Consider the following 22,004-nt stretch of genomic DNA (forward strand, 5'->3'; position numbering starts at 1 on the left):
AAAAGCATAATTCATTCGTTAAGTGTTTATAAACCACATGTAAAATCCGTTAGTCTTGTGTTGCGATTCCATGTATCTCGACTCATGACCACTCCAGCCTCCCAGACAGCAAGTTCCAACAATATGCACCTAAAGGCCTGCAAGGCATGTAACAACGAGTCAACAACAAAGTTGAGCGAGTTCACAGTTGGTTGTTTAGTTTTACAAGTTTGTTTTGAAAACCATAAGTTGTTTCGTAAACAACGAGTTAACAAGTATCTTTGTTTTCCAAACCATATCCATAATCAGTGGGGGCTTCCCCATGTGAACCACTAGACCGTTACCATATCGACAACTGACGAAAGTAAGTTGTGCCCTAAGTCAATGTCTATCATCATTGATTGAGTGCCCAGATCCATTAGTACACGCCCGTCCTACTGGCACGGTGTGAGGCTTGTCAACCCTAATAGCGCTATTAACCAATGACCTGCTCGCCATTGGCCCGGCGATTAAGTCGATATAAAAATGAGGGACTTCATGATAGAGTTTTGTCTAGTAAGTTTAAGGTTGATGTCCTACCCAAGGAGGACGAACGTACGTATTCTACCCAAGGAGAATACGCAGGATCAATATTGGCATCCTACCCATGGAGGATGGCGGTACATATCCTACCCAAGGAGGATATGTAGGTTCCGTTTTAATTCTTTAACCCATTCCCAACCACCGGGAATCCCATGCCTTAGAAATTGTGTGAACTCACCTTGGTTTGCTCGGCAGTTTGTTTACTTCGTTTTAGCGTTAATAGTATGTTAGGTCCTTTACACGCGAACTAAAGTGCATAGATGTGAGTACGCGTATGTAGGGTCATGCAACACTCTAATTGGTTTAAACAACGGTCGTTTATTGGTTACAGTTTAGCAAGTTATCACCACATATAAAAGATGTCATATGAAAATAGAGAATAACAAGCATCCTTATTATTCATGAACATAATGTACAGAGCATATGCTAACCCAAAAATATATGTATCGGCTACTCACACAAATCGAATCACGTTCCTCATTCCAAGATAACATTATTAACATGTAATAGATAGAGTTTGAAAAAGTGATCCGACAACTTGCAGTTTATTAATAAATTCTAGCAGCCCCCATGTAGTTACACCGTTCTATGTCATTGGATTAATAGATTGAATTGTCGGCCATACTTTGCTAAGTCAAGTTTAGTCATGTGGTCCAATTAAAATCGAGTATATCAGTCCATTAATGGTCATCGGCCCTAATGCTAAATAAAGGTTATGTTCTCTAAAAATAGTGGCCCAATCACAAAAAGGCTAATCACCTTTACCATTACTTACTCAATCAGCCCAAGTTGATTTAATTAGAAATGCATATGCTAAAGTTTGTTAGGTCCAATAGTGATTAAGCTAGTTGTGATATTGTCAGTCAATTGCATGTGCACTTTATTACATCTAAGAATTCATTCGGTCATGTGGTGTGTTTGTGGGTAGTGATCGATCTAAGGTGGCTCAACAATTAACATGACAGCTCATTACAGTAGTCATCATGGTTCGGTATCAATTTAAAGAGTGTGCACGTGTGTATATGTGGCCCATCCAAGCCCAATCATATCCCTACGACGAAACTCCCCTAACTTTCGTCGCATCACAATTTCACCGGGGGTTTTCGTTGTGGCCAATCAGTGACGAAACATCTATGTTTCGTCGTCACCTTCCCATGGCGAACCTATCAAGGTTTCGTCGCCACACATGACAGTTCTAGGTAACAGTTCCAATCGATCATGACAGTTACACAAAGATTCGAAGGTTTCAGACTATAATAATTACCATCATCGTCATCGGCTTTTACCAAAATTGACTGAATCAAGTCTCATGAACATTCATCATTACATAAATCAAGATCACAGGTTAAACCAATTCATACAATTACAATCATGCCTACAACTATCACTCAGATCTCAAGAATCCTAACCGATTCCATCCAACCTATTTATGTTTAACAAATGATGCACATATAACACATTGCACATAATCAAATACAAGTAACAGACTCAACATGAACAGTAATATCACTAACCGGAAGATGAGGAGTGGTGTTCAAGTGCACGGCTTCGAAGGAGAGAAGAGAAGCTACCAAGTTGGTGGAACGATGGGTTGAAGAAGGGAAACTGCCATTGATGTAATGAAAAGGGCTAGGGTTTACAAGTGTGTGAAATCTGGTGCATGATATACGTAAATAAGGGGCTCGGTTTGGGCTCTGGTTGCAAGAATTGGGCCAAGGGTTTAACAATAGATCAAGTGAGTTGGGGTCAAGTGCAAGAAGGCGTGTGCGTGTTTATATCATCTCGCACTGGCCGGCCCAGTTCCGTGTTTCCATTTGGCTTTAATTAACCATGTATACTTAAAATAATAATAATAAGTGTGTGTGTGTGCGTTCGGGTTTGGTTTGGGTTGTATATCGGTGCACCATTGTGAAGGGTCTTGGGCCGAGTCCAACAACCAAAGAGCAATTAACTGTGCGGTCCAATTAGCATAATGCGTACAAACTTAGTCCATTCACCAGTTACACAATTAAACTCGTAACCGCTCAAGTAAGATTAAACATACTCATTTAAGAATCAACATCACACATAACATTAATCAATAAGGTAATTGCACAAAACAAATGACATGTATAGGAAGGACCTTGAAACTTCGGGTTGTCACAGAAGTGGTCAAACGAATCAAGTACGAGAAGAAAAGCATAATCGGAATTCAAGGTAAGTAAAAAAGCTTACACTCTTTTTTTAGACATGTATTTATTCATAGATCGTAAATACGATAAAATGCTATATCCGAAATATGTTTCCAACACGAAATAATACGGGACATATAAAATGATGAAAAACCTTGGTTAAAAAAAGGGATCTAATGGTAAAATCCGAAATGGGTCGGATTGGCGAATTGGTAGTTAAAGCCATGTTTTGTTAAGTATGTAAAAGTTTGGTCATATGGGCCAAACGAGCCAAATGGTGATGAAAACACCATTTGGCAATATCGACTAGCATTTGGTTGTCAAGTTATATGTTCTCAAGATTGAACAAAAAATTGAATAATTGCGTTGCTTTGGATTAGCGGCTAATAAAAGCAAGGTATAAAAATGAAACGGGTCTATATGGCGACCGGGCCAGGTACGCATTATTATGTTGTAGCTAAAAGTGCTATTTTGGTCAAATGATTGTGAGAATCTTTCGTCGTAAAATAAGAGACTAGAATTGACCAAAAAGCCCTTAATGGGTAAAACGAGCAAACGACCCCTAGAGGCCGTTTAGAAACTTGCATTGTAATTATGTACCCTTAGATACATGTAAGAGTTGTAGGCATAAACTTTGTAGTTCAAATGCCTAAAAAATGGTCATTTGCGTAAAATAACTAGTTGAAGGGTAGAATTGAGGAAAAGGGGTTCGTTATCTTAAATCCACCACAAAATAGTTGTGGTGGATTATATATAGTTATTTAGATATGGAAATATTGTAGTGTCAAAAAGAAAATAGAAAGTTTTAGACTAAATTGCTTAAATTCCCTAAACGGGTCAAAACAGTTTATGCACATAGCTTGCGTACTAGTCACGCAAATTATAGCAATTACGAACCCGAGCTAAATATTTTGTGTCAAATACATTGGAACATGTATTTTGATTAGTTAGAAACAAGTTGGTGGTTTTAAATACAAACGGGTCAAAATGTTGATTTTGAATAATAATCCGAATGCTTAGAAATTTGGAATTTTATTAGTTTGAATGCTGAATTTTAACTCCATGAAATGGAGAACTAAATTACGGTCGCGTAGGAAAAAGAATCACGTGAATCGGATAAGTAGAACAAAAAACGGTCGCGTAGGAAAAAGAATCACGTGAATCGGATAAGTAGAACAAAAGTTATGACATTTTAAAGTTGAATTTCGATTAAACTTATAGCTGGGCAAATGCAAGTTTCAGCAACAAACCCGCTGGAAATTGGTTTCCCCCGCGCCACGCGATGGGTCACAATGTGTGGGGCGCGACACGCGTCAGATGTCGCGCCACGCGACAAGTTTGTCAGAGTCTCTCGCGACACGCGAGAGACATAAAAGCTGGAAAAATTATTTTTGATTATCGTTTGACGCGTAGAACTTGTTTAAACTTATATTTAAGTTATCAAAACTAACTTTTATGTTGGTTTTGATCATAGGTGAATATCAAGAGTACCCGGATGAAGATCAAGCGACGAAAAGGAACCGAACACGTGAAAAAGAAGCTTCCGCAAGTCGCGTCGTCGTAGCTTTTAAACGACGAATTCAATTACGCTATGTTGTTCTAAACTGTAAATTGTAAAAGTTTTAATAAACCCCAATTTTGTAATATATATGTGCTCATAATCACATGTTTATTTTCGTAAATTATACGAAAACCATTAAATAATATTAAGGGTGTTACAGTTGAACAGGTGGCAGCGTCGCTGGGTGGAGCTCTTATACAATTACGACTGTGCCATTAAGTATCATCCAGGCAAAGCTAACGCTGTAGTTGATGCCCTTAGCCGGAAGGAAACGAAGCCTAAACGTGTCTGGGCCTTACAACTCACCATCCATTCCAACCTTCCTGACTAGATTCGTTCTGCCCAAACTGAAGCGTTGAAGGAAGAGAACCTTCAAGCCGAATCCATGTGGGGCATGGAGAAACAACTCGTAACAAAATCTGACAGTATTCGCTATTTCATGGAGCGAATATAGGTCCCTTTACACGATAACCATAGAGAAATTGTGGTGGATGAAACACACAAGTGTCGATATTCTGTTCATCCGAGTTCTGATAAGATATATCAGGATCTGAAAATCTGGTATTGGTGGCCAGGCATGAAAGTTAACATAGCGACGTATGTGAGAAAATGCTTGACTTGTGCGAAAGTCAAGGTAGAATACCAAAAACCGCCTGGTTTGCTTCAGCAACCAGAAATACCCATGTGGAAATGGGAACAGATTGCCATGGACTTTGTCACCGGTCTACCAAGAACTCAAATTGGAAACGATACCGTTTGGGTGATCATTAACCGTTTGACAAAATCTGCACACTTCCTTGCGATCAAGGAAACTGACAAGTTTTCACAACTTGCCGGCGTTTACCTAAAAGAAGTGGTTTCTAGGCACGGGGTGCCGACCTTTATCATCTCTTATCGCAATCCGTGCTTTATATCTGATTTTTGGTAGGTGATTCACAAATCATTCGGCTCACATCTCGACATGAGCACCGCTTATTACCCTCAAATGGATGGTCAAAGTGGATGAACCATCCAGACACTTGAAGACATGCTGCGAGCATGCGTGATCGATTTCGGTAAAGGTTGGGAAATACATTTACATTTGGTAGAGTTTTCCTACAACAACAGTTACCATTCTAGCATTTAGGCAGCTCCGTTCGAGGCATTATACGGACAGAAATGCTGATCTCCTCTCTGTTGGGCTGAGGTGGGTGACAGCCAAATCACTGGTCCAGAACTCATACTCGAAACTTCTGAGAAGATTCTTCAAATTAGAAATCGTATGGCGGCATCACAAGATCGCAAGAAAAGCCGACAAGCGTAGGAAACCCTTGGAGTTCATCGTGGGCGATCGTGTTCTGTTGAAAGTTTCACCCTGGAAGGGAGTGGTTCGTTTGGGAAACGAGGCAAACTCCATCCACGTTACGTTGGGCCATTCAAGATTCTAGAAAGAGTCGGTAAGGTGGCTTACAAACTTGAGTTGCCTGATGAGCTCGGTAATGTTCACGACGTTTTTCACGTCTCTAATCTGAAGCTAATCTGAAGAAGTGTTTGTCCGATGAAACATGTGTGGTTCCCTTACAAGAGATAAAATTGATGACAAGCTACAATTCGTTGAGGAACCCATCGAAATCATAGATCGGGAAGTTAAGTTTTGAAACCACAGTTGAATTCCAGTCGTAAGAGTTCATTGGAACTCAAGACGTGGACCGGAGTTCACGTGGGAACGTGAGGATCAGATGAAGCTTAAGTATCCTCGCTTATTCAAGACTGCTGAATCGAATCCTGATGCAATTGGTGAATTTCAGGACGAAATTCCCTTTCAAGTTGGGGATGATGTGGCACCCGAGGAAAATCCACAATCATCTTGATCTATCACTTCATTACTCTGAGACTGTTTACCAAATTTCGGGACGAAATTTCTTTGAAGTTGGGGATGATGTGACAACCCGGATTTCCAAGGTTCTTTTCCTACGTATCATTTGCTTTCATGTTCCGTTTACGTTGTAATTATGTGTCCATTATGTGAATTAATAAATGTGTTTGATTTATCTGAGTTAATAGAAGTTGTTAGATGTTAAGTGTTTATGCTTCATGATGTTTACCACACATGAACTTCGGGTCGCAACCCCCCCCCCTCCCACAACCACACACTTATGCATTTTGGTTCTCGGCCCGAGTACTGTCGAGCCCAAAACTAGGCCCGACTCCTTGTTGAGGAGTATACACACACATGGTTGGTGGTGTGGCTTTCATTGTCTCACAAACACACAAAATATACAAAACCCTAACCTCTTCCTTCCCTTCTCGACATCGACGGTAACCCCTCTATTCTTCGGAGTTTTCTCTCGTCCTAACACACCCTCTCCATCACTACATCTCTCGGTTAGTATGATCAACCTTGCTTTGATTTGTTCCTTTGATTGTTTCGGCAATGAGCATATATGTTGATACGATATGTGTATAATCAAAGATAGTGTAGGGTTTGTTTCCAAAATAGTGTTTGATGACTTGCTTATGGTGTAAACTATTAGAATGGCTTTATAAGTTGTTCATGATAGGGTTTATGTGTTTTGCCTGGTGATGAGAAGCTGGGAATTCATGATATCGGTGTGATGATGTGCATGAATCTGATTTGGATATTGATTAGGGTGATTAATTTCTGTTAATGATTTGTCAATGATTACGGTTTATGAAAATCATGGACACGTTACTGATTTTGATACTTTGATGAAGCGGTTGCAATTAGGGTTTTTGTATGAACATGAATAATAGTTAAAATGGTTGTGAAATTTGATCTGATGTGGAAAGTGATAAAGTACTAGCTGATGTTACGGAATAGTTGTTAATAAGGGCTTGGATCAGTTAAACTTCACGAGGTTTCGACTGAGGTTGCGAGTCGAAACCTGTTGGTTCCGACTCGAGATCTCTGTGGTTCTGACATAGAACTCGACATCACACATCAATAGGACTCGAGACAAGCTTGATTGCGAGTCAAAACTTGCCCGGTTTCGACTCAGGACCTGACCCGAAACCTTGAGGTTTCAACTATTGAAATTGTTACTCGAGATCTCTAGTTTGTGAGTCGAGATCTCATGGTTTCGACTGATAACCCACTTGAAACATACTTTAAACGTTTTGGGCCATACACTGGTTATTTGGCCACCAAGATATTTTGGACTACACACTAAAACACTGGGCCACACACTTAGAATACACTTACTAGACTGTTGATGCTATGATACTATTCGTATATGGCCCACATGCTTGACTAAGTGTTACGTGATGTATAGATTGAATGTAACCTGCTTGTCATACGTGAATTACTCGCATGCAAACCTAACCGTTAATGGTAACCATAATAGGACGTGGTTGACCAACTTGAAACAAGTAAATAATCAACCGAGAAAATCTAAGGTGAATTCACTGTTCTTTTCTCAAGCATGCGGCCCGTGGGGACAAACAAACGAAATTATATCCCTGTAGGGGATACTTTACAAACATATATCCCCAGAAGGGATATTTTACAAACTTATATCCCTAGAGGGGATACGTTACAAACTATAGTTTAATTTCGATGTTGGATAATCTACTCAACTTTATCACTTAAGTCCCAACTTACTACAGAACTAGTTGATTGTAGGGCAATGGGGTATTAGTCGATAGCGCTATTAGGCTTGATAACCTCACGACGTACCTGGATAGGATGGGTGTGAACTAATGACCTTAAACACATGACCAATGTTGATAGGCAATGGGGAAGGGCAAACAAACAGTCATCTTGCGGTATCGAGTTATTATCAACATGTCTTTAAACTAAACACTTGACATCTAAATGTTTAACAAAACTGTGAACTCGCCAGCTTCATGCTGATACACTTTTTCTACATGCTTGCAGGTCGATAGATACGTGAAATGGGACTTATAGTCTGGGATGCTGGAGTGGTCATGGGTCGTAACACGTGAGGAGATATTTAAAGTTGAATTGTTTTCAAACACTATGGTGTTGAATTGCTTAAACAATATTTTATGCTTCCACAGAATGTAAACTGATTTAAACAAATGTTTGAATTGCACTATTTACATTGAATGGGAATTTCAATTTATTTTATTACTGCTGGTTCAATGTCATTAGCGGCAAGATCCTGGTACGTCACACGCCTTGCAGGGGTTTCTGCATGTGGTATTTTGGGGGTGTGACATACAACGTGTTATTCGATTGATACACTGTCTTACCGACCAGGCAGTCGAGCAGGGCAAGCTGCCCAAGCGGATTAGTGCTACTGTAGATACATCGAACGATAACAAACGCAAGTGGGATGGAAATTCAGGCAAACGTTGTAGCTCTTCACAACCCCAATCACAGCAGAGAAAGGTTGAAGACAACAAGAGTCCCAACCAACAATCTTCGACTAATCAAAACCAGGGCGGATATTAAGGAAACCGACCGAAGTGCAACCGATGCAACCTGCATCACAACAGGCCATGTGAAAGGAACCGTTGTTAGCAGTGTAATAAACCAGGGCATGCAGTCAAAGATTGTAGGAGCCCGTATCCTGTAAAGCAGAATCAACAACAACAATAAACAACCCCGCAGAACTAGCAGCAGCAGCAGTAGGGTAACCACGGGGGATGCTACCAGTGTGGAGCCGAAGGGCATCTCAAGAGAAATTGCCCTCAGTTAAATCAAAACTGCAACAACAACAACAACCAGGGCAACGGAAACAACAACAGGAACAACAACGAAGATAATGATGCAAAAGGGCGATCTTTTGTAATTGGATCTGGAGAAGAAAGGAACGACCCCAACGTTGTGACGGGTAAGTTCCTACTAGATAACCACTTTGTTTCTGTATTGTTTGATTCTAGAGCCGATACTAGTTATGTGTCTTTAAGGGTTAGTAAGATGCTTAAACCTACTCCAACTCCTCTGAACTCCAAACACGTTGTCGAAATAGCTAATGGTAAAAGCGTTGAGGCCACTCACATCATTAACGGTTGTAAACTTGTGCTATCCAGTCAGACTTTTGTCATCAACCTTATCCCCATTGTTCTTGGAAGTTTCGACGTTGTTGTCGGGATGGATTGGTTATCCCAGCATCGAGCGGAAATACTCTGTCAAGAGAAGATTGTCCATATTCCTCGTCTTGTCGGCAAACCCCTTACCATTAATGGTGACAAGAGTGGTACTGTTGTAGGCATCATTTCGTTCTTAAAGGCCCAAAAGTGTTTGCGAAAGGGTCATACAGCCATTCTAGCCCTCATCACCGATACCCAAACTAAAGAGAAGAAGATTGAGGATATCCCTATCGTTCGCGACTTTCCTGAGGTATTCCCTAAGGAATTACCTGGTCTCCCACCTCTTCGTCAAGTCGAATTCCAAATTTAGCTAACTCCTGGAATGACACCTATAGCTCGTACACCATACAGACTAGCCCCAACTGAACTTGAAGACTTGTGCACACAATTGCAGGAGCTATTGGATAAGGGTTTTATTCGTCCTAGCTCGTCACCTTGGGGAGCCCCCGTACTATTTGTCAAAAAGAAGGATGGTACCTTCCGTATGTGCATAGACTACCGTGAGCTCAACAAAGTGACTGTTAAGAACCGTTATCCACTTCCACGCATCGATGACCTATTCGACCAGTTGCAGGGGTCGAGTTTCTATTCCATGATTGATCTGAGATCTGGTTATCATCAGTTGAGATTCTGAAAAGAAGACATCTCTAAAACTGCATTCAGGACTCGTTACAGACACTACGAGTTCCTTGTTATGCCATTTGGTTTAAAAATACACCTACGGTTTTCATGGACCTCATGAACCGAGTGTGTAAACCTTATGTTGACAAGTTCGTCATCGTTTTCATCGATGACATCCTGATCTACCCTAAAAGTCAGGAGGAACACGAGTAGCACCTACGTCTTATTCTGGAGCTTCTACGAAACGAACAACTCTATGTCAAGTTCTCGAAATGCGACTTTTGGCTTCGTGAAGTTCATTTCCTTGGCCATGTGGTCAATGAAGCTAGGATTCATGTCGATCTAGCTAAGGTTGAATCTATCAAGAACTGGCCTGCACCCCGAACTCCAACTAAGATCCGTCAATTTTTGGGTTTGGCAGGTTATTATCACCGATTCATCAAAGGTTTCTAGAAGATTGCACAACCCCTTACCACTTTAATTGAGAAGGGTGTCACCTACAGGTGGGGTGATGCTCAAGAGACCGTGTTTCAATAGTTGAAGGAAAAGCTTTGTAGTGCACCTATTCTTTCGTTACCAGAAGGCACGGACGACTTCGTTGTCTACTATGACGCGTCTATCCAAGGGCTCGGTTATGTGTTGATGCAACGTGAGAAAGTCATTGCTCGTGCGTCACGCCAACTAAAAGTTCATGAAAAGAACTACACTACCCATGATCTGGAACTCGGAGCTGTAGTTTTTGCGCTCAAGATATGGAGACACTACTTGTACAGTACCAAGTGCAAAATTTACACCGATCACAAGAGTCTCCAGCACATACTTGACCAAAAGAAGTTGAACATGCGACAACGTCGGTGGTTGAACTCCTGAATGATTACGAGCGCGCTATCTAATATCATCCAGGCAAGGCTAATGTCGTATCTGATGCCCTCAGCTGAAAGGAAACCAAACCAAAACGTGTTCGTGCGCTACAACTAACCATTCATTCGAACCTCCCCGAACAAATCTGAAACGCACAAGTCGAAGCTCTGAAGGAGGAAAACCTCCCAGCTGAGTCCATGCGGGGCATGGAAAAGCAACTCGAACTCAAGGAAGATGGCATCCACTACTTCATGGAACGTATATGGGTTCCATCCTACGGAAATCTATGAGAGCTTGTGATGGATGAAGCACACAAGTCTCGCTACTCGGTACATCCTAGTTCTGACAAGATGTATCATGATCTCAAAACCTTGTAAAGGTGGCCTAATATGAAAGCGAACATTGCTACGTATGTTAGTAAATGCTTGACCTGCGCTAAGGTCAAGACTGAATACCAAAAGCCATCAGGACTACTGCACCAACCGGAGATACCAACGTGGAAATGGGAGCAAATTTCCATGGATTTCATCACTGGTTTACCCCGATCCCAAAGAGGGAACGACACCATCTGGGTGATTGTAGATCGCCTGACTAAATCTGCACACTTCCTAGCGATCAAACAAACCGACAAGTTTTCGACACTTGCAAGCATCTATTTAAAGGAAGTAGTCGCTAGGCACGGAGTGGCAGCCTCCATCATCTCTGATCGTGATCCGCATTTTGCATCTGATTTGTGGCAAGCGATGCACAAATCCTTTGGCTCACGTCTAGACATGAGCACTGCTTATCACCATCAAACGGGTGGTCAAACTGAACGTACCATCCAAACCCTGGAAGACATGTCGCGAGCATGTGTTATTGACCTTGGTAACGGCTGGGAAAGACACCTGCCTTTGGTGGAATTCTCTTACAACAACAGTTACCACACCAGCATTACGGCTACTTCGTTCGAGGCGTTGAATGGATAGAAATGCTGATCACCTTTATGTTGGGTAGAAGTTGGCGACAGCCAAATCACTGGCCCAGAATTCGTACTCGACACGATGGAAAAGATTGCTCAGATCAGGTAACGAATGGCGGTAGCTCGTGACCGTCAGAAGAGCTATGCTGATAAGCGTAGAAAACCATTGGCATTCCAGGTTGGAGACTGAGTTTTGTTAAAAGTCTCACCTTGGAAAGCACAGTGGCGTATAGACTGAACCTGCTAGAAGAACTCAGTGGTGTATACAATTTTTTCACGTGTCAAATCTGAAGAAGTGTCTGTCAGGTGTGACTCTCATTGTTCCTTTAAATGAACTTACGATCGAAGACCAGCTACGTTTCGTCGAAGAACCAGTGGAGATCATGGACCGGGAAATCAAAACTCTTAAACGTAGCAAGATACCTATAGTTCGAGTTCGTTGGAACTCACGTCATGGCCCAGAGTTTACCTGGGAACGAGAAGACCGAATGATGCGCAAGTATCCTCAGTTGTTTAAGAAAGATGCGTCCAGTACTGAAGCTACTACTGAATTTTGGGACGAAATTCCAAACCAACATGGGGATGAGTGACACCCCGTGAAAACGCTCAACAACACTAGTTTCCTCAGTGAATACATGCTAAATTTCAGGACGAAATTTCTTTCAACTTGGGGATGATGTGACAACCCGTATTTTCCAAGGTCTTTTAATTACGTATCACTTTCTTTCACGCTCTGCTTTTACATTGTAACTATGTGTTGTTATATGGATTTAATAAGCATGTTTGATTTTACTTGATTGCTAAGTGTTTGAATGAAAATTGTTAAATGCTAAATGTTATGTTTTAGAGAAATTAGCTACACCCCTTTCCCTCCCTACTTGTCATTCTCGGCCCTAAACCTCGAGCCCAAAACGGAGCCCAAAGTTGGGCCCTTCTCACTTATTGAGTGCATGCATACACACACGATTTTGTGTGTGTGGTTTTCATTATCTTGCAAATCTCTCAAACTAGCAAAACCCTAATTCCCTTTCCTTCCCTTCTCGAGATCGACGGCAGCCCCCTCTCTTCTTCGAAGCTCTCTCTCTCTCTCTCTCTCTCTCTCGTTCCGAGTATCTTCCTCTTTATCTCACGATTAGTATGTTAACATTGTTTGATTCGAGTTCTTGATTATACTTGGCTGTGATTATGCTTGTCGATTGATGCTTGTTAGCGTGAGAATAACTATATCTAGGGTTGCTAGAAATTCTGTTGAATATGGTTTGATTTGCATGAAGGATATTCAATGTCTAGTGTGTTCGATGGTTTGATTTTGATGATAAACTGTTAGCATAATTCTGATAATCAATGATATTGATGTCTAAGATCAGGTTATATGAAAACTTAGGATCCGCATGATAAGGGTGTTTTTGTTATGATGTTAATTGCTAGTATGATTCTGGAAGTTGTTCATGATACTGTTTGACAGGGTTCATATGTATGATCGAGAGTGATAATTGCATCGTGATAATAAACTACGATTTCGTGATTTTGGGTGTTCATAAATCTGCAGTAATGTTGTGATTATGTTAGTTTCGTCGAAACGGCTGCAAATTAGGGTTTGATGCTGACCAGATAAATGTTTAAAAGATTTCGAATGGGGGTTGCGAGTCGAAATCTCTTGGTTCCGACTCGACATCTCTATGATTCCGACACAGAACTTGACTTCACACATAAAGGACGCGAGACCAGCTTGGTTGCGACTCGAAACCTGTCCGGTTCTGACTCAAGGCCCGACTCGAAACCTTGAGGTTTCGACTAATGCTTGTTAACTCGAGATCCTCTTGGTTTCGACTCGAGATCTCTAGGTTGCCAGTCGAGATCTCTTGGTTTCGACTGATGTCCCACTCGCAACGTACTTTCACTTTGGGTCGTACACTGGTTACCGTTCCCACTTTGGGCTTTTTGTTATAAGTATGGCCCACATGCTCTACCCGTTACGTGATGGTTTAATTTGCATGCTGCGTGTTAGAAACGTGTAGGATATACGTGGATTATTTGTATACAATTGTAATAACCATGGTAACCACAATAGGACATGGTTGACCATACTAGCTCAAGTAATTTAATCTGTCGAGCTAAGCTAAGGTGAGTTCACACATTTTACTAAAAGCATGTATTCCCGGTGGTTGGGAACGAACAACACTTTCCCTGGTTTGGGATTGCCTAGTATTCCTGGTGATGGAATACTGTTAATTTACTATTTATACTGCATGTCTTTAGCGGACTAAATGAAACTCTATCTGAAAGTCCCCGCTCATTTTATACCGATTAATCGCTGGGGCCTGGCGAATGGGATACTAGTTAGTAGCACTATTAGGTCTAACAAGCCTCACACCATGCCGCAGAGGGCGGGAGTGAACTATTATGCCTGGGCACAGGGTCAATGATGATAGACATTGACTCGGGGTACCAACAACTTTTATGTTTGTTTCGGTATGGCACAGTTTAGTAGCTTAAAGATGGGGTAGCCCCCATGGCATGTTTTATAAAACATAGTAACTTAACAACCTACGTTTTTGAACCAACACTGATAGACTGTGAACTCGCCAACTTTATGTTGACACATTACTGCATGCTTTGCATGTCGTTAGGTACATAGCAGGAGCTTGCACAGGGGAGTGTCGTTGAGGCGGAGAACCATTGTTGGGTTCTTGTTAAACATTTATGAACGTTAAGCTATTATTGGGTTTTCAAACTTATTGCTTCCGCTTGTAACTTAGACTTTGTTTCGAACATTTAGTCACTAATCATGTTGATGGTGATGGGTTTTTAATTATTTTAAATAAATTGTTCAATATGATTGGTGGCATGATCCTGGTCAGTCACACACCTCGCGGTAATACTCTGCATGTGGAATTTGAGGGTGTGACACAATGATCCTGAGTAACAGACCTAAAGCCGTTAGCCTCTGGAAAAATGTTTTTGGCTGGAAAATTAACCCTTATGTCCCAAACCTCTTTGTAACATTATTACATACCTTTAGAAATCTTTTTCTAGTTAACACCCTAATTATTGGGGTCATTGAAAAACTCATTTTTCGCCGAAAAACTCAACATTTTCGTCTCAAACCTCTTTGTAACCTTAGATCGAACCTTATCAGGCTAAAAACGTTTTTTCGGTGACCGGAGACTAACAGCACTAGCGCTCTGTTAGTAATGGTCCAATGGAGACCAATATATCAATAGTTAGGACTGCTAGTGGGTATTTTTTTAAAAAAATGTTGTGTAGTTCATTGGTTTTTTCTATTTTTTAAGTGTTTTTTCTTTTTTTTTCCCTATCTTGTAAGAGTTATTCTTTGTTCTTAGCAATATAGGTAACTGTTTAATTTAGTTAACATGGTTACATGGGAATAATCTTGGAAAATTAGTGAATGGATATCTAGTTAATTAATAATTGAGTGAGATTATAATTACTAATAAACTTTTCATATGGTGAAATTTTTGAGTAGAGTTTTAATGATGACGTTTGATAAGTTTTGTTAGAGTTTCAGTCTATAATTATTGAGACTCTTAACTCTTCATATGGTGAAACTCTTGAGTAGAGTTTTATTGATGACATTTGATGAGTTTTATTAGACTATCCCCATTGGTGACATTGCATCAACCTAGGTTGTCAAAATAATAAAAAGAAAAAGAAAAATTCGTTTAATATCAACAACCTGGCCGAACCGACGATCCAGGTTGTGACATTGATTCTCACAATTGCCATGCCACATGTCAACATTCCAATGGATGACATAATTATTTTAATTTTCTTTTTTCTTTTAACATAATTAATTATAAGTATAATTAGATTATATCTAATAACTTATAAAATTTTACTATTTTAAAAAATCTAAAATAACAGTCTTGTTTATTTTATTTTTATTTTTTTGTGAACATGCAGATATAAATTTTATAAAAAAATGATATATTTTTTTAATTGTTTTTTTATCTAACATTATCTTATTTGCCACATATCAACATTCTATTGGTTTGTTAGATTTTTTGATAAAATTTATTATCTAAAAATCTAATATTATCCTATTTAAAAGGGATTTATAAAAAAAATATCTAAGATCTTTAGATGTATTATATATATTGTACAAAACATAAATAAAGTTTCATATCCATTCTGAATTCCATATCTCTACAAAACATAAAAAAAAATATCTAAGATTTTTAGATGTATTATACATATTCCATATGATTGTTGAGGATGAACGGGACACATACCTTCACTATTATGATCCATCTGAATTTCTAAATGATATGCCTACAAACCAGCAACGAACAAGCTCTATTGAAGATGATGGACAATCTTTTCAATACTCCACTGAACGAATTGCGGACCTATCTAGTTATATGACTAATAGGGCACAACTTCGCAACAGAGAAACTCATATCGCTCTAAAAAATGATTTGATTAAGCATATATGGCAAAAATTTTCCAATGAGGAATGATTATGTAATTTCTATTTTATGTCCTTGTAATTTTACATTAATTGTTATGTAATATTTCTTTTTTTTTATTTTTAATAACTTTTTTATTTTAAATATTTAAGTTTAAATAATAAACATTTTTATCATTTATAATAAATTTTATAGAATATATTATTAACCTAAGTCATATTTATTTAATAAAAAAATGGTTAGGTTGGGTTGTTAATGGGTTTGAAAGGTGGGGTTGGGTTGGGTTGTGTAGGTGGAAGAGAGAAAAATTAATCTTTTATTGAAAGTTGGGTTGGGTTGGGTTGTGAATGGGGATAGCCTTAGAGTTTAAGTCTATTATTATTGAGACTTTTAACTCTTCATATGGTGAAACTCTTGAGTAAAGTTTTATCAATGATATCTGATGAGTTTTATTAGAATTCAAGTATTTGTAAATATTGAGACTCTTAACTCTTTAAAAAAAAAACTCTTGGATATTTAGAACTTGATGATATTAGAAAAATACAAGAGAAGATACAAGAAAACAACATGAATATATGGAGAGTTCTTGAAAAGAAGAAATACTTGAAGATACATGTGTTGGTTACTTAGAGAGATATGTTTTCTCTATTCGATTTCATCATCTTCAAGACCTCCCCTTTGTAGGAAAATATTGTATAAGAAGACGTGGTTCAAGACCTCGTCGAAGCCTACACAACGGACTGAAAACACAATGGACCGTACAAGAAGACGCGGTAAAAGTCCTTTGTTGAATATCATAGTTTGAATCAATTTAATTACATATGTTATATTCGTTAGGATTTGTACACGGTATATGTACTATAATTTCCCAAAATATGTAAGGAGGGTACCTTTACTATTTTTTATTTATATAAGTATTTTTTATTAAAATGGTGACTCATTGTACAAATAAATCTATCTTTGCCGAAAGGAGTTTCACAAGTGAATCTGGTTCTAGCATTTTACTTTGTGAAGACCAAGTGAATCTATTGAAGGGAAAGAATAAGACAATTAAATGGCTAAATCGACTATAAAAGTTGAAGAAACAACTCTAAATTGAAACAACCAAAACTAACAACCTTCCAAACAACTTCCAACTAGCTAGAACAAAAAAGCATGGCAACCATAGCCCAACGGTGCAATACATGTGGAAGAACCCTGGTTAAGATGCCTGGGTCACAATACGAAATATGTCCCGTGTGTCACACTGTCAACCTTTTCAACCAAAAGATCAAGGGTCGTGTTCTCTTCCGCATCGGACAGTTTATCAACGCAGCAGCAAATCAATATCAGCATGAGCTTCAACGACAACCCTCAAATCGCGGAAAGAAAAGGGCAGTTCTATGTGGTATCACCTACAATGGCCACAGAAAGAAACTTGAAGCTAGTGTTCATAATGTCAGGAGCATGCAACAACTACTAGTTAACAAATTGGGCTTTCCAAATGCTTCCATCCTTGTCCTTACAGGTACACATTTAATAAGATAATAATATGTAATTTTTAGGAGAATAAATATTTAGGAAACTCACTTGAGATGAGAAAACCCTAGAAAAAACCCTATATAACATTTTTTTCAATCTTTTATGGTAACGTTTATTTAAATCCCTATCGTATGTGGGACTTGAACCCAAAACCTCTCCCTTCTAAACTCAAGTGTTTAACGGTTTTGTCTTTTCCAATGGACCACCATCCCATTGGTTTCTGGTAACTTTTATATTTGCTTATGTTACTAAAAATAAAAAAAAACAAAAAACCGCTGAAGGGATTTTGTATTGCGTAGTTGTACCAAAATGCGTTACACATTTTTCATGATTAAAAAACGAGTTGATGTGTAACATGTGTAACACAAACTTCCCGTCGTTGTTTTTTTTATTTTTAATAGCGTATTACATATAAAAGTTACCCTTTATCAAACAGTTGGGTCATTCCAGTTCATTGAGACCTTTCCTTCTGCTGTTTTTGGGACCCTAACTCCACTCCTAGCCCAAGTTATACATACTCGTTTGAATTTTTGCACTTTCTATGATATTTCCCTTTATCGAACTAGTCTAATTAATAGTTTGTTAACTCTTGGATCAACTATTTATCTCCATTGTAATGTTTGATGCAGAAGAAGAGTCGGATCGGTCTAGGATTCCAACAAAACGCAACATACAAGCAGCATTACAGTGGCTAGTCCGCGGTTGCCAACCCGGGGACTCATTGATGTTCTACTATGCAGGCCATGCAAGCCAGATTCCCGACGAAGATGGAGATGAGATTGATGGGTATGATGAAGCATTGTGCCCTCTTGACTATAGAGTGGCTGGAGCAATACTAGATGATGAAATCAATGCCACCATTGTAGCACCACTGCCTCATGGGGTTACACTTCACTGTGTCGTCGACACTTGCTTCAGTGGAACTCTTCTTGATCTACCATATCTATGCACGATCAACCGGTCGGTGACACATTTAAAGTTAAAATGGGAAAAACAACTAGCATATAATTTCATAATTGTTCATTTTTCTATTTTTTGCAATAGTAAGACATTTTTTCATTTGTTAAAGATACCTACATAAAGATATTATATTTCCAAACAGGGATGGACTCTATAAGTGGGAAGAACATCAACTTACGAATAAAGGAACCCGTGGCGGTAAAGCAGTGTGTATTAGTGCCTGCGCAGACGACCAAATATCAGCAGATACATCTGTAAGCACACGCGCATATTTTATTTTTATTTGATCATGCCTCTGTATGTTCCGTGTTACTCTAGAAGTTATACACTAGCGCTTCTGCAGGCTTTCACAGGCAAGGCTATAGGCGCGTTGACTTTTAGCTTCATCCAAACTATCGAAAATGAAAGCAAACTGACGTATGGAGCGTTACTTACCTCTATGCGAAAAAAAGTTAACCATGCTCAACAAGTAGTAAGCCGATTTATGCCATGTGCGTCTTCTATGCTCCAGGTACTTCTTCTCTTCTTCTCATTAACATGATTATCCATGTATTCTTGAGTATAATGTGTGAGAAAATAGTGACACACTAATAATAATTATATGTAATTATTGTATGGTATTTGTTGAGTATAATGTTTGAGTATTTGTTGCTAAGTTTTTGTTATGTGCTTACATTTTGAAGTTTGTTATTTGTAGGAGCCTCAACTATCCTCTTCCAAAAGATTTGAGATTTACTCAGAGCCTCTTATAATCTAGAGAATACGTCTGGTCGGTGTTAGCTCCAATAAATGATTTGTAATCTAAAAAAAATGTCGGCTACACAAAAAGTGTCAAAAAAAATACAAAACATGCCATTAAAAGTCAAAGTTGTTACTATAAGTAATAATCGGTCACAAAGTTTAACTTGCAGATAAAAACGTGTGAGTAAAGAGGACCCATGTATAGTGACACAAAAAGGTGGAAATTACTAGGCTTAATGTCTTTTTTGGAATATTTTTTGATAAAGAGAAAAAGTGTGCCACTAAAAGCTATAAACTTTTTAAACGTTTAACTAATTAAAAACCCAAATGCAATGACATTTTTAGGGTGTCACTACTACATGTCATTTTCCTTTGTGGTGGGATGCAGTAGGAGTGAGAACTTTTGGCATTTAACATGCAAGAGAAACTTTGTATTACCCCATAATCAAAATTGTAATATTTTATCAAGTAATAATATATGAAAGTGAGTTATTGAAATTCAAATATCATTATTGTTGTAATGTATTAGGTAACTATGTAAATTCCAAGTGAATTAGGGTGTGTTTGGGAGTGTTCTAAGGGCCCTTTAACCATCATTTAGCAAAAGAAAACTAATATCTCCTCGTGTTCTTGCTAGAAATGGGTTTAGATTTTGAGTAAATTTCACTTTTTGTCCTTTATGTTATGTATTATCTGAATTTTGAAACGTGCCCTTTAAAAGTTTTAGTTTCAGTTTATGTCCAAAAAACATATGTTTTATATCACTTTATGTCCTTTACACCAAACTGAGTTAAATTACCCAGTTAGGTTTATTTAAGACAAGGGCAAAAATGGTATTTTATAAATAAATGTCATCAGATCCCCTTGTTCCCTTATCTTCTTTAATTTCTGAGAAACCCTAGCACACAACCCAAATCCCCTGCCTTCTCCCCTTCAAGTCCGGCAGCCGGACTCGGTTCTCCGGCGATGTCCGGTCGGCCACACACTCACCCAACCCCTCATTCCTATCAAACCCTAACCTCTCATCTCCTCTTCCCTAAATCACATACATAGCACACAGATCTTTAGAGAGAAAGTCACATGAGAGAGAGTGGCAGAGAGAGAAAGTCGCGTGAGAGAGAGAGACGGATGGCCGGCCACCACCATGAACGACGGAGTCTCGGTGGTTAGCGACGGCGACTTGGTACTATTTTGGCTGTGATGTGACCTCGGGTGTGGCTGGAGTGGTGGCAGCGACATGGAGGCTCAGCCATTCCCTAACGACAGCAGTGGTTCGAGCAACGACAATGGTAGATCTGGTGACGGTGAGAGTATGAACGGACTCCGATGACTAACTTTGGCAACTGACGAACTCCGGTAAGCCTCTATGAAACTCCTGTGGTAGATCTGGGTTTGGATACTTCGGTTTCTTATATTCGTAACGTTTGAGGTGGTTATGGTGGCATTCACAGGTGGCAGTGGTGGTTACCGGTGGCGGAGATGATCTCCAGCCACCGACAGAGTAGGTTATTGGTGTTAGTTGTTTTAGGGTAGGAAACTAAGCTTGAAGAGTCAGATAAGTAGTAATATGATTTCCGATGGAGAGTTTATCGTTCTTATTCCATTTGCGAAAAAGGACAAGCAGAAATCGGTGGATGTTAGAGCGAGTGAAACGAGTTTTCAAAATGCACATCAGTGTTCCACTTCCAGTTCGGACAAGCGGAACAAAGCAGATAGGAGGAATTTTGATATTTTGTTTGATGAGGTTTTGAACATGTTATGTGATGATGATGAGCTTGATGATAATTGTGCATTTATTTAGAGAGAGAAAGGGGATCATGACAATTATTTATAAAATACCATTTTTGCCCTTGTCTTAAATAAACCTAACTGCGTTAAATTACTCTTAGATTTTTATAGGTGATTTTTTTACGCTAGACCCACAATAATACTTTCAGTAGCTTAATAATTATGTATGACATAATTGGCAAATGTGATGATCGTCGAAAGGAGGTATGTTAATTCAATTGTATAGAAAGAAGACATTTAGCTTCATTTGCCATTTGATTTGAAAATTTCACGATAAATGATCGGTTTTAGGTGTCTAATATTGGGTTTTTTAGTTGAAACAAGAGGTTTGATTGCCTTCTGGAGAGGTTTTTTTGAATAACTGACGTTTTATGTGAGAAAAAGAGAGTTTGATAAAATTACACTTTTGCCATTATGTGGATTTTTTTAATCTACTCACTTAGCATGTTTAGTAGAATAGTAGGTTGTTTAATATACACACACGCATGCACATTCAACTTTAGAACCATCAAAGAGAACAAGATGCTTGACCTAAACATTGAACGTAAGTGTTAAACGCTGTCGCAAGTTACTGATCTTGTCGTAGTCAGCTCAATATATTAAGCTTCTCTTGATATGTATAAAAGCAAACACTTGGGTCTTGGAAGCTTCACTTGATTTATCAACACATGAATGCAAATCAAGACCTGGCAAACGGGTCGGGTCGGGTTGGGTCATGGGTCAAAACGGGTTAGGGTCAGAACGGGTTCGGGTCAAAACGGGTCAATTAA

General features: G+C 39.0%; 1 protein-coding gene across 3 annotated transcripts; it reads left to right on the forward strand.

The window, feature by feature from the left end:
* The first annotated feature begins 17,326 nt into the window (after nucleotides 1-17,326).
* LOC110890355 (metacaspase-1) lies at nucleotides 17,327-21,310 on the forward strand. 3 transcript variants are annotated; one of them, XR_004871288.1, is made up of 6 exons: nucleotides 17,327-17,731; nucleotides 18,375-18,705; nucleotides 18,848-18,959; nucleotides 19,049-19,216; nucleotides 19,403-20,802; nucleotides 20,898-21,310. XR_004871288.1 is itself a non-coding variant. In XM_022137952.2 (5 exons), the coding sequence occupies exons 1-5, from the start codon at nucleotides 17,380-17,382 to the stop codon at nucleotides 19,460-19,462; spliced, it is 1,023 nt and encodes a 340-aa protein (XP_021993644.1). In that variant the 5' UTR covers nucleotides 17,327-17,379; the 3' UTR covers nucleotides 19,463-21,310. The 3 variants fall into 3 exon arrangements, 2 of the variants coding, with proteins under 2 accessions (XP_021993644.1, XP_035835149.1); XM_022137952.2 differs by having other exon boundaries at nucleotides 19,403-21,310; XM_035979256.1 differs by having other exon boundaries at nucleotides 18,378-18,705; nucleotides 19,403-21,310.
* The last annotated feature ends 694 nt before the right edge of the window (nucleotides 21,311-22,004 follow it).

The sequence above is a fragment of the Helianthus annuus genome, chromosome 11 (assembly GCF_002127325.2).
Source record: "Helianthus annuus cultivar XRQ/B chromosome 11, HanXRQr2.0-SUNRISE, whole genome shotgun sequence".
Classification (NCBI taxonomy): Eukaryota; Viridiplantae; Streptophyta; class Magnoliopsida; order Asterales; family Asteraceae; genus Helianthus; species Helianthus annuus.